Raw genomic sequence first — 14,072 nt, forward strand, 5'->3', positions numbered from 1 at the left:
ATATTTGTTTCCTAAATGAAAACATTAACTAAAATGAAGGTTAATATCACTCAAAGGTCACTCAAGCTAACTTCATCTCTGTTGCATTATTAAAAATAATGTTATAGTCAATGGGAAACATCTTATATTTGGGAAAGTTACTCTAGATGCAATTATAAAATTTATGCTACAAAGCTAGGAATTATGCAAGAAAGGTATAAATATATTTTACTTTAAAGTCACTGATATAATTTGATCCTTTATTAAAAATCTCTGAAGTCTATAAAGAAAAGTGGCACAAGGGAGAAAAATTTTAGTGGGAATATATAATTTCATTTTGCTGTGTTACTGTGGAGTGGGGGAGGTGGGATATATGAAATAGAATTAAAAACCACCACAACAAAAAACCGTTTCTTTCCAGAGGAACAAATTGTTATACAGGCTAAATTTTTCATAAAATATTTATAGTTGTCATGAATGACCTCTCAGGCTGACATTTATAATAGTGACAAAAAAAAACAAAAAAACAAAACCCACTTTGATGCAGCTAAATGGATGTTTCCCCTCATCCCAATTTAATTAAAAGTTATATGTTGCCCTGAGAACTTATGAATGTCATTTATCTTCTAATGTGGGAGAATGTAAAAAACTAGTATTATTTTTTTTTTATGCTTAAGTGAAAAATGTATGCCATTATTAAGTATGTCTGCCTCAGCTATTTTATCTCTCTTCCTTTAATCCAGGAGATCTGACTATATGGCACTATAGAAATACCCCACCAATGCTTCAGGATCAAATTTAAGTTAATACTTTATGAACAAGGCTCAGAGAAGATACAAAACTGAACCTGACAGTCTCAACCATTAAGAGGCATCCAATCCAGTAGGGAAGAAAGGTTTTTAAATAACTATAATTGGAAAAGCCAAGTAAAATACTGTTATTAATAGAGTTTAGAAAAGGTTATTAATTCTGATTGGAAGCATCAGGAAGCCTTTGTGGAAAGTGTGGTATTTGAGCAAAGTCTTGAGGGGGGCTATGTTATTTACACAGGTGGGGCTGGCATTCCTGATTGATGAAGCATATTCCTGAAAGCACCTAACATACAAGTAACTGCGAGATACGAAGTGTTTTCACTAGAGTGCAGTCTCTAAAAGAGCAGGGGCTGTGGCCTATCTCACTCACTGCTATATCAACAGCATTTGGAAGTGTGGTGCAAGATACGGAGAAGGCAATGGTAACCCACTCCTGGAAACTCCCATGGATGGAGGAGCCTGGTAGGCTGCAGTCCATGGGGTCACGAAGAGTCAGACACGACTGAGTGACTTCACTTTCACTTTTCACTTTCATGCATTGGAGAAGGAAATGGCAACCCACTCCAGGGTTCTTGCCTGGAGAATCCCAAGGACGGTGGAGCCTGGTAGGCTGCCGTCTATGGGGTCGCACAGAGTTGGATACGACTAAAGCGACTTAGCAGCAGCAGCAGGTTCAAGATAAATATTAAATAAATGAACGAATAAACTGGACCCTGGGTAATTGAAAGAAAAAAAAAATGGAGAAAGATACTGGAAATGTAGTTTGAGCCCAGAAAAGTTTAAGAATATGTAGGTGAAAAAGACCACTGCAAGTTTTAGGAGGATAAAGTGATCTACTATGCGTTTAATATTAAACATCTAAAGGCAATGCCAATTGATTAGAGAGGTGATTCCATTTACAAGGTAACATAAAAGGCACCAGGAGCACAAAGAAAATTATGGATATAGGACTCAGAGTTGGAACTGACAGGACTTGACAAATGACTGAGGTGTGCAAATGAGTTAAAGATAATTTCAGAAATTTCCAAACTGAGTGACCAGGGAAATGGTGGTACTATTATGTAAGAAGAGGAAAACAAGCAAACTGCAAATTCTGGTTCAGAAAAAAACAGTCAGTTTTAAGCCCATTAAAATTAAGGTGCCATTGATTCATATGAAAAAGTTCAGCATATTGGAAGTTAGAATTGGCATTTAGAGGTAAGCCAGAAAGAAAGCTGGAGATGAACTCAATCAGTGGATATTGACTCTGACTGCCTATTTCTGTGCAGCACCAAAATTTAAGCCATCAGCATAGCAGTGGTATTTATGAGCATGCATACAGGGACCTTGGAAAACTTACCCGTTTAAAACAAAAGAGGGGAAAGGATTACTGGAAGAGATTAAGATAGAATGATGAGATCAAGGGAATATTTTTAAAGAGGGAAGCTAAATGGAGGAAGGGGTACAAGCTATTCAAACCCTCAAGAATCTTTGCTAATTCTGTCATTCTCCCTTCAGAGTGCACATGGAAAAGTTCAAATAAGTGTCAAGTAGGAGTCAAGCTCTTCAAAAAAAAAAAAAAAAACCCACAAACCTGGGAACACAGATAAATCTTATAAATGTCACAAGGAACCAGTGAGGTCTACACAAAAATGGAAAAAAGTGGATCATTTAGACTCTATATACCTCTGTTACTTATTCAGAAACAATTTTTTTTTAAAATGAAGTTTGTAAAAAATACTAGTACTACTGAAGGATATTTAAATACAAGACATAATTCCTGCCTCAAAGAAATTACAAAGCCATTTTGAACTAACAGCAAATCATACAAAGGTATTTACACTAAATCCTTTCTTTAGAGTTCCAAATGAGAGAGCACAGACAAACAATACCAATGCAAGTCATCACTAATGCAAATCAGGAGGGCAAATGCCACTCTGGTTTGCGGGTCCTCTCTCACGGACTTGAGGTCCTACTGACACTGAGTTGAGATCATTCAAACACAGAATGGATTATATACCCTTTACCATAAAGCTGGATCATGGAGAAAGCAAGAGAGTTCTGGAAAAACATCTATTTCTGCTTCATTGACTATGCCAAAGCCTTTGACTGTGTGGATCACAGTAAACTGTGGAAAATTCTGAAAGAGATGGGAATACCAGACCACCTGACATGCCTCTTGAGAAACCTGTATGCAGGTCAGGAAGCAACAGTCAGAACTGTACATGGAATAACAGACTGGTTCCAAATAGGAAAAGGAGTACGTCAAGGCTGTATATTGTCACCTTGCTTATTTAACTTATATGCAGAGTACATCATGAGGAACGCTGGGCTGGAAGAAGCACAAGCTGGAATCAAGATTGCTGGGAGAAATATCAATAATCTCAGATATGCAGATGACACTACCCTTATGGCAGAAAGTGAAGAGGAACTCAAAAGCCTCTTGATGAAAGTGAGAGAGGAGAGTGAAAAGTTTGGCTTGAAGCTCAACATTCAGAAAACAAAGATCATGGCATCTGGTCCCATCTCTTCATGGGAAATAGATGGGGAAACAGTGTCAGACTTTATTTTTGGGGGCTCCAAAATCACTGCCGATGCTGATTGCAGCCAGGAAATAAAAAGACGCTTACTCCTTGGAAGGAAAGTTATGACCAACCTAGATAGCATATTAAAAAGCAGAGACATTACTTTGCCAACCAAGGTCCGTCTAGTCAAGGCTATGGTTTTTCCAGTGGTCATGTATGGATGTGAGAGTTGGACTGTGAAGAAAGCTGATCGCCGAAGAATGGATGCTTTTGAACTGTGGTGTTGGAGAAGACTCTTGAGAGTCCCTTGGACTGCAAGGAGATCCAACCAGTCCACTCTAAAGGAGATCAACCCTGGGTGTTCACTGGAAGGACTGATGCTAAAGGTGAAACTGCAATACTTTGGCCACCTCATGCGACGAGTTGACTCACTGGAAAAGACTCTGATGCTGGGAAAGGTTGGGGGCGGGAGGAGAAGGGGACGACGGAGAATGAGATGGCTGGATGGCATCACCGACTCTGTGGCCATGAGTTTGAGTGAACTCTGGGAGTTCACTCAAACTCATGTCCATCGAGTTGGTGATGTGCACCAATTTAAAGTGGTTGAAAAAGTGCTTGTCTTTTAACATCCTTACCACTATTTATTGTTACTCTTCTCAAATCTTGTTAACTTGATACAAGGAAAAAGGTGTATTATTGCTTTGGTTGAAAGTTTTTATTTGATCATTTGGGTTTCTTTCTGGAAATGTCTGTTACTGATTTGTAGAGCTTGTTATACCTAAAAGACATCCTGTTGTCATTGCCAGTTCCCAAAGTGACAGACTTTATTTTCTTGGGCTCCAGAATCACTGCGGACGGTAACTGCAGCCATGGAATTAAAAGACACTTGCTCCTTGGAAGAAAAGTTATGACAAACCTAGAAAGAGTATTAAAAAGCAGAGACATCACTTTGCCAACAAAGGTCTATATAATCAAGCTATGGTTTTTCCCGTAGTCATGTAAAGATGTGAGAGCTAGACCATAGAAAAGGTTGAGCGCCAAAGAACTGATGCTTTCAAACTGTGGTGCTAGAGAAGACTCTTGAGAATCCCTTGGTCAGCACGGGGATCAAACCAGTCAATCCTAAAGGAAATCAACCCTGAATATTCATTGAAGGATTGATGCTGAAATTGAAGTTCCAATACTTTGGCCACCTGATACAAAGACTCAACTCACTGAAAAGACCCTGATGCTGGGAAAGATTGATAGTAGAAGGAAAAGGGGGCAACAGTATGAGATGGTTGGATGGCATCACTGACTCAATGGACATGAGTCTGAGCAAACTCCAGGAGACAGTGAAGGACAGGGAAGCCTGGTGTGTTGCAGTCCATGGGGTTGCAAAGAGTCAGACAGGATGGAGCGACTGAACAACAACAGTATAGATCCACATGCCTTTTCCTTCTTTTTCTACAACTCTTCAAATACCCAAATCAGTCTCACTGTTAAGACACAATATTATTGTATTTTTTTCTTTTTTTGGCCACACTGATGCTATGAGGCATGTGGGGCCTTAGTTCCCCCACCAGGGATCAAACCCATGACCCCTGCATTGGGAGCATGAAGTCTTAACCACTGGAGCTCCAGGGAAGTACCAATATTATTGTTATTTATACTACTGGCAATATTTACTGAGCGCTTTCTACCTAACAGGTACTGTGGTAAGTATATTACATGCATTATCTCACTTAATCTTCACAAGCACTATGTTCTATCATTATCTCCATTCCTGAGATAACACATGTGCCTTTATTTCTCTAGATTCTACATGCTCTTATGACATGAATTACACCTTGTATAAACATCTAGTTAAGTTGGAATTCAGCAAATATGCAAGTATGTATGAACTGACTTCATCATTTTTTTTCTTTTAAGCTGCCATAATGCTCACTTTCTTCAAATTTACCACTTTGTCAGAGAATAAAGTTGTTAAAAAGAAGGGATGTTGTGATTTGTCATAAGAATTATGTATTTGACTTTAGTCTCCATTTCTGGCACTTAGCTCCTAAAATGCTGGGAATTTCATAAGTGTTAAGAGCCATAGTGTTTCTTTTTGTGTGTGTGTGTTTCTTGTTATGTTAATGAACTGACTTTTGGAGAGCACATAGGCAACTTAAGGATGAAGGCCTACCATGTGATTTTGAAGGTTGGAACTTCATACCCCTCAATGGCCAATGATTTAATCAATCATGCCTAGTATTTAATGAGGTTTTTATAAAAACCCAAGCACTACCTGGGAAGCCTACCATAAAAACCCAAAAGGACATGGTTCAGAGAGCCTCCAGGTTGATGAATCAGAACATGTCTACAAGCTGTCTTGCACATGTGCATGCTCAGTCGCTCAGTCATGTCCAGCATTTTGCCACCCCAAGGACTGTAGCCCATCAGGCTCCTCTGTCCATGAGATTTTCCTGGCAAGAATACAGGCATGAGTTGCCATTTTCTCCAGGGGATCTTCCTGACCAAGGGATTGAAATCACATTTCCTGAATTGGAGGCAGATTCTTTAGCACTGAGCCACCTGGACATGCTGCCTTGGTGGGCCTCAGATTTCATGGGGACAGAGCTTCTTTGGTATCTCACCCTAAGTATCTTTTCATCTGGATGTCAGTCCACATTCATTAGCATGCTTTGTATCATTACCAGTAATCTAGTGAGTAAACTAGCTTCCTGAGTTCTGTGAACCAAAACCAAGGAAGGTAGGTGGTCGTGAGAGCCACTTTATAGAGGTTTACAGCCAACTGGTCAGAGGTACAGGGAACAACCTCCATTTGTGAATGGTATATGAAGTAGATATATAAAGAATGTTCAAACCACCGTACAATTACAGTCATTTCACATGCTAGCAAAGGAATGCTCAAAATTCTCCAAGCTAGGCTTCAACAGTATGTGAACCGAGAACTCCCAGATGTTCAAGCTGGATTGAGAAAAGGCAGAGAGAGGAACCAGAGATCAAATTTCCAGCATCCTGATGTGAAGAGCTGATTCTTTGGAAAAGACTCTGATGTTGGGAAAGATAGAAGGCAGAAGGAGAAGGGGGCGCCAGAGGATGAGATGGTTGGATGGCATCACCGATTCAATGGATATGAGTTTGAGCAAGCTCCGGGAGATGGTGAAGGACAGGGAAGCCTGGTGTGTTGCAGTCCATGGGGTCACAAAGAGTCAACTGAAGGACTGAACAACATATGAAGTGGATGTCAGTCTTGCAGTTCTAAACCCTTAACCTGTGGCATCTGATGCTATCTTTGGATAGACAATGCAAGGATTGAATTGTATTGTATTGACAGAATTTCTCGCTAGTGTCAGAGAACTGCTTGATGGTGTGAGGAAAGAGCCCATATGCTGAAGCTGGTGTCAGAATCTTAAAAGGTTATCTCAATTTTATAGATGCACATATTTCTGGAAACTTGAATCTATACACAGGCATTCAGTAAAGATTCTGTGTACTGAGTAACAGTAACCGCCGAAGTAGCACAGTTTAAGTTCTTATAAAAAAACCTATAGGTGTACTAAGATTATGACAATGGATTATTCTTGATTAAGACCACTGTAAGAGTGAAAAAATACATGGAAATAAAAAATTGTGAATAAGTACTACCAAACAAAATTCATAAAATGATAGCAAATTTATTCTGATTCTTCAGATTTCTTATATATTACAATAAGGAAAGAAGATAAGTCCTCTTTCTTCACTGGGTTTGTTGCTACAGGAAAAGCATAATTTTTCTTATACATAAATCAATATCCAACAATACCATCTCTGCTTATGGGAGAAATAAACAGCTGAGATGTTTACAAAATATAATGTGCTTCAGGGGACTTTCTCAAATCTTATGACTTTAGTAGACAGAAACTATTTTCCTCTTAGATCTCTTGAGGATTTAGCAGAAATACTGAAACCATAACTTTCTCTTACAACATATCTAGCCAAGTCCAAAGATACAGGGAACACTTCAGTAAATACTAAAAAAAGAAAAAAGAGTCAGTCATTTTCAAGTAATAGTTGAGATTTATTGACAAATAATGGAAAATTGGATACTTTTAAATAAAATTAGTAACTTCAAAAAATTAACCAATTTCTATTCAACTTCTAAAAATGAAAATTTTCACAACTGTATATGCTGTTATCTTTTGAAAAGATACTGAGATTTTCAAATTAGTGTACTTATTGTTAAGGCTGAAAATGAGAAAGGGTATTACCATCAAACTATATGCTTAATTCATAAAGAAGAATAAAAGAAGTGCTCTTGCATAGCACATTCCAGTGGGAGACAGAAAGTTAATCAGTTCAACTCAATTTTAGCTGAGGGCATTTTTCCACGACTGCTGAACCCTAGCATGTGTCAGGCAACTAAAATTACACTAAAATGTGTGAGTAAGCTCTGTTGTTATTTTAGAGATAATCCAGGAAGCAAAACAAAGCCAAAAATTCTCTCTGCATTTTTAACATGAAATGCTTTAATCTTCAATCAAGTGTATAAGATTTCTGTTTTAAGATCTTTATGCATTATCTCCTTTTTTGTATATGTTTGAAAGTTTCCAGAATAAAAACAAACAAACAAAAAGAACAATAACAAAAATGATTCTGTATTTCCAACATACTGTTCATTATTTAAAATAATTCTTACTACTTACCAGTCTGTGCTTTTGAAGTTCTTCTCTAAGAATTCTATCTTCTGGTAAAACATCACATAACAAAAAATAATTGTCTTGTTCTTCTGTTGAGATATGAGAAAAATAAATGAGAAATGGTTATTTTTCACTTTTAAAAAAAGTTTATTTATTAAAAAAATCTTTTCTGGTATATAGTTCTGTTTTAGCTTCATTGAAGTTATTAGAAAATATAAACAGAGCAATTTAATTTTAGCCATTATTTTAGAGAATTACAACTAAAGAAAGATTATTCATTTGAATTTTTGGATTGCAGGGGAAAGATGGTAGTCAAGATGTACACTTACCAGATGGAGCTGCAGAATTGATTCTTATCACACTACAAAAGTCTGTAATGGGCTGTTCAGTGAACCTTTTCCTCCAATATAAAATGTACCTTAGCACAATCATAAAGAAAGAATAGTGAGAAGACGCAATGAACTTACTTGAGAAGCACAGGGTTTTATAAGAACATTTAATTATCTTAAAGCAACAAATCAAATGTTGACTGAAAACTGCTAGAAAATTTGTAAATGGAAAGGCAGTAGAGCACTGTAGAACCATGAAATATTTAATGAAATAACATTACCCTGTAAGGGCATGAAAATGATTACATTTTACCACCTGCAAATTCAATAAACAGATATATGGGAAAATTAAAATGAAGTTTTTTTGAAAATCACATCTATGTTTGTGTGAATTTAAAAAGCAACAATGATTAAAAAGGCTTCACCACACATCTTCCAATAAATTGAAAGTTAGGTGTTTACCTTATACATCAAAAGAAGAGATCATGCTGACAATGCAACAAAAGGTCTGTCTAAATTCAATGTTTACATAACAAGATAGAAAAGTTCCATATTGTCCATGCTGTATCTGAAAGGAGGGAAATTTAGCTTTTAGAAAAATAGCCAACCTTACAATTCCTGTATCTAATGAGCTGAGTTAGAAGAAGAACACTGGCTAAATTTAAAAGCAAAGCATAATACCAGACCTGTGTCATTTGATGAAAGAGGGAGAAAGATGACAGGATTCAACAAACTGTTCATCTTTCCATTTACCTAAAAAGATTTACATTGACAATTGCGATCCCATTTATCAAATTATACAAAGAAGAGAATGTGATCTCCTTCATGGAGGAGAAAGGAGATGGAAAGGTTGACTATATAGTTGACAATTTATCAGGATAAATGGTCGATGGATAAAAAAAGAACCTTACAAACAAAGAACCAAAACCTGTGAAAGAGATGGAACTTAGTGAAACTGATAAAGTACACAGAAAGAATACATTTAAATGGCCTGATTCAGCACCAAGCAGTGTTCTGCATAGAGTAGGTCCACACTAAATGTTTTAAAGAGACAGAGGAGTATCTAAAGATTCCTCTAAGGCTCTCTAAGTAGCCTCCAACCCCCAGTATTTAAACTTTTTATTCTCTCCTTAATTTCCCAAACATATAGTCCCCTATAGAAAGGACATACATTACATATTAGAAAAAAAAAAAAAGTGCTGGGGGAGAGGTCTGAGAGAAAGAGAACCATGACATGAGTTTATATAAAATATAAATGGATGACAACACCATGTATAGACTATACAAGTAAAAGAAGTAAAAGCATAATGTGTAACAACAGAACCACAGGCTTTACTTCATTCTTCTTATGTATAACCATGCTGTCAATATGGATGGGTAACAAGGGGGAGAACCCTTTCCTTATAAAACAGTGCTAGACCTTATTTTAAGAGATCTGAAAATGATGTATCTTAGGCTCCAGCTCATCCTCAAACCATAACTACGACCCTATGGCTAGCTTACTGGCTTCCACATTAGAAGTATCAGAGCAGAAAGCATTTCAGATCCATCAAAGAGGAAAAGCACCTATAAAAGGCTGACATGTTATTTCCTTTGCCATCCTGGCCAGCTTCAGCAACCTTCCACTTTCCAGCTATCTTACACAGTTACTCTCATTCTCCTCCTTTCCATTTCCCACTAGTTGCTTTTTTTTCCCCTCTCCAGGGGAAAGAGAAATAAAAGGCAAGAGAAGACTTAAGAGAATAAAAGTGACATTCCCAGACACTTTTCTTATTCTTCCCTTAGCATATTTTCTATTGCATAGTGGTGACATGGATAAAGGACCACAAGAGAACGTCCCGTCCATTAGAGATGTCAGAAAGAGAAGATAGATTGTTCTTCCAAACCGAAATACACAGACATCTATTTTCATGACTAATCAAATTCATACAGCAGGACCAGGTGCTGAGATAACTGACTTAAAAAAACAGAAGAGTCACATTTTATCTGGAGCTCCCTCATGGCTACCATTTGAATACACCAAGGAGAGGTTCATCACTCTTGATTACTATTCCACTGAAATGGGCGATATCCTCTGGGAAAAACAGAATAGTCACTAACCCATTAGCCTACAGTTTGTTAAAAGGCAATGATAACTGCATGAAGCAGATGACCAGATAAGAGCATATACTAGTGATGAGATTGTCCTGTGAACTGTCATTGACTAATTCTGTAACAGAGTCAACACAATAAAAGTCTCTCACCTGCACAAATCATGAGCTAGAAGTAGTTTAGATTTTCAAATTAAACCTATGGTCAAACCCTCACAGTTTATGTTTTATTAACTGATTACACCAGCCCTGCAAGCAGCAGTGAATAGAGACGCAGGGCCTTTGCCTTTAGAGATATGAATCTGAATTGAAAGATTTTTTAAAACTTCTGAAACTTGGCTTACTCATTTGCAAAATGGATTGTTGATAACTAAATAGGATGATACATGTAAAGCAGCACCCACCATTCTGAGTGTAATAAATGGCGGCTATTATTATAAGGAAAAATAACATATTTAGATAAAACTAGAGTAATAAAGAATTTGTTTATTCCAAAGAAATCTTGCCATCCAAAACAACAACAAAAACAATGATAATGTTTCATCAAACATGTAATGAGCAAGTTACAACAGTTGTATTAGTAGTGTTAGAAGGCACACATAGGTGCCTAAGGTGGGGGAAGAGTAGAGTGATCAGAGGATGATAACTATGAGCAGCTACTGTTACTGAGACCCTACCTGCCCAAGGTGACACAACTGTGACCTTTCGAATTGGGATCTGTTATCTCCAAATCTTAAGTCTTCTACAACATCATGTCTCTCATATCACTTGAGGGCCAATCTACATAAGAACCTCAGAACAAGAAAGAAGCAGGAGAAAGTCTCTAGGATTATATTAATAGTTGTAATAAGAATTTCCTCAGAGACCATGGAGAGACTCAACTTCCTTAGAGCCCATGGAAAACAGTTTTTGACAGGGCAAAATCAAAGTACAGAAATGAAGTCTGAAGGGAGAGGGAAGGTCTTCCCTTTCTGAAAAGCATACTACCTAAAAGCAGCTCTTAATCTGAACTGCTCCTAACCTTCTGTGTAGGTATTGAAAGTTGACACCAGCTGTTTGGGGCTGTGGAATTGGAACTGCTTGACTAGGCAAGAGAGACTCTGAAGTGAAGTGAAAGTCACTCAGTCGTGTCTGACTCCTTGCAACCCCATGGACTGTAGCCTACCAGGCTCCTCTGTCCAAGAGATTCTCCAGGCAAGAATACTGGAGTGGGTTGCCATTTCCTTCTCTGGGGATCTTCTGAACCCAGGGATTGAACCCTGGTCTCCTGCACTGCAGGTAGATTCTTTACCCACTGAGCCACCAGGGAAGAACCCAAGAGAGACCCTACAGTGACACTAACTCTTCTGACGTCCTGATTCCAAAAGTCAATGGCTCTGAGTCTCCAAGGACTTCCATGTTCACTACTGTTCTCCATGGTCTTTGAAGAAAAGGTTCGCGTCACGTATTTGTTTTGTTTCACTGTTTACCTCAATGTGGTAGGCACAAGGGACATGATAACTAACAGCAGCTGACTTAAAATCATGGAGAGAGCCTGTCTGACAGAACCTCAGTTATGCTCCTCAAATTGTTAAGGCTTCCCATGGGGTGAAGGGAGAGAAAATGCTGTTATATGCTCATAGTCTAGAGGTCTTTCCGTTCCGTTCCGTCGCTCAGTCGTGTCCGACTCTATGCGACCCCGTGGACTGTAGCCTACCAGGCTTCTCCGTCCATGGGATTCTCCAGGCAAGAATACTGGAGTGGGTTACCGTTTCCTTCTCCAGGGGATCTTCCCGACCCAGGGATCGAACCCGGGTCTCCCGCATTGGGGGCAGACGCTTTAACCTCTGAGCCACCAGGGAAGCCCACATTAAAAGTTATTTTATTGCTCCATGAACAAGTAGTTATGAATTCTGAAAAGGATGTTTTTTAGACACCATCTCTAGCAACATCTCTGAGATATTGTTAGGCAGTTTCTGAGGAAAAGAGAATAATGCAGGTAAGAGGTCAGTCCAATAGACACAAAGTTGTCATTTGAGTGGTCTCCTCCTGACCAAAGGTTGGGTGACACCAACATCAAATGAAAAAAATCATGCTACAAAAGCGAAATATTATCATAAACTACCATTTAAGTTAAATATATTATTATATCTTATGGTATACTTAATGAACAGATCTGAACTACAACAAGTTTTAGACCTAAGTCTAGATTTAAGATGCATCACAGTTATCACATAATAGTACTTTTAGTTTACCACAGAATTAAAAAGTGTCAATATATCCATTTTCCTGTGGTTGGTAAAAACATTCAGATAAATTGTATTCAACTGAGAGATGTCTTACAGATAGCAGATGTTCAACACATGCATTTGTGGCATTTTTTCCTACCCACTAAAACTTACTGTTCCATGTTAAGAAATCATTAGTACTTCATTTTTTCCCTACTTCTTTAGTTTACTTAAAGCTACAGTTGCAGCCACCCAATACATAAAGGAAGCCAAGAAATAATATGTGGTATGAACCCTTCATTTGGAGGATAGTTATCACAGCATTTCATATTTTATTAAAAAGCCATAAAAGTAATTATTTGGTCATCAGCAAATACTTTCTTTCAAAGAATTTTAATCATGTCTAACCAGAAATCTTTGTAGTAATATCATCTTCCCTGTCCAACTCCCCATTGTAACTGGTGTGGTACTGACAGAAGCATAAAGATTTGAGATATAGTTGTTAATTAAGTAGCATGGAATGAGTGGAATCTAATATAGAAAGGAGCAAAGAATTAGGAGTTAACATTTTTTTTCTGGAAAAATTTTCTCTACTGCATAAAGCTAGCAAATAGCTTATATAAATAGCTATGTTAATAAATGGATCAAAGGAGAGATTTTGTTTATTTGCTCTTGGAAAGTTTTACTGTTACTTTGTTCCAATAAAGAAAATGTTAAATATATTCCACATGAAACTTTAGAGCTTATTTCTTACAAAGGATGATGTAATTGCATCTCTTATCTATTATTTATCATCTTTATTACTTATTGTACTCAGAAGCAACAACTCTCCTCAGAGAAGCATATATAATAACTATTCAACCTATAAAGCAGTTCTGAGTGAATTAATTCATGCCAGCACTGTCCCTTCCTCCCCTCAATAACTGTTAAGAAAAAGTCATATAATGCTGAGAAGATTCCAATTTAATTCTGATCACAGTAGTCAATGCTTGTACTGTTTTGGAGAGGAATTTTTAGTTTACTTAAATGGCAGGCAGGTAATACCTAAAGGAGACTGAATATTTTAAAAGGTATTAAAGTTTATTCATATACATTCCTGGTTAATTTGAATTAATCACGTTTTTACTTCCTGAGTGAAACTAATTTAATTAGGATAGTTGACAAGGAAAATCTAGATTTCCAAATTTAAGTACATGCTAACTACACATTTTATTTAGAAAGCACTTCTATCAGACAAGCATCTTTTTCTTTTTAATTAAAGCATCCATTTTATTACATTGTTGCATTTAGAATGTGATTGATCTTAACATTTGATTGTCAACTCCTAAGCCCTGAGACCTAGCAAATAATTTGATTTTCCTGCCCACATACAGATGAGATTGACAACAATGATAAAAAGAGAGATTGATTAGAACAAATATAGCCACTCAGCTATCTTACATAGTTACAAAGGATAAAATACAAACTCTGATTCAGACATTCCTTAC

General features: G+C 37.3%; 1 protein-coding gene across 1 annotated transcript in view; it reads right to left on the reverse strand.

The window, feature by feature from the left end:
- The window catches only part of ZNF277 (zinc finger protein 277), a 135,560-nt gene that overhangs the window by 47,305 nt on the left and 74,183 nt on the right, over positions 1 to 14,072 (reverse strand). Inside the window, exons 3-4 of the mRNA XM_055420855.2 lie at positions 8,289 to 8,377; positions 7,966 to 8,048 (exon numbers count right to left, since the gene is read on the reverse strand). Of these exons, the coding sequence (XP_055276830.2) occupies positions 7,966 to 8,048; positions 8,289 to 8,377 (172 nt within the window). The remainder of the gene's footprint in view (positions 1 to 7,965; positions 8,049 to 8,288; positions 8,378 to 14,072) is intronic.

This window comes from Moschus berezovskii, chromosome 3 (genome assembly GCF_049115385.1).
Source record: "Moschus berezovskii isolate FMDL1 chromosome 3, NW_MosBer_1.0, whole genome shotgun sequence".
Classification (NCBI taxonomy): Eukaryota; Metazoa; Chordata; class Mammalia; order Artiodactyla; family Moschidae; genus Moschus; species Moschus berezovskii.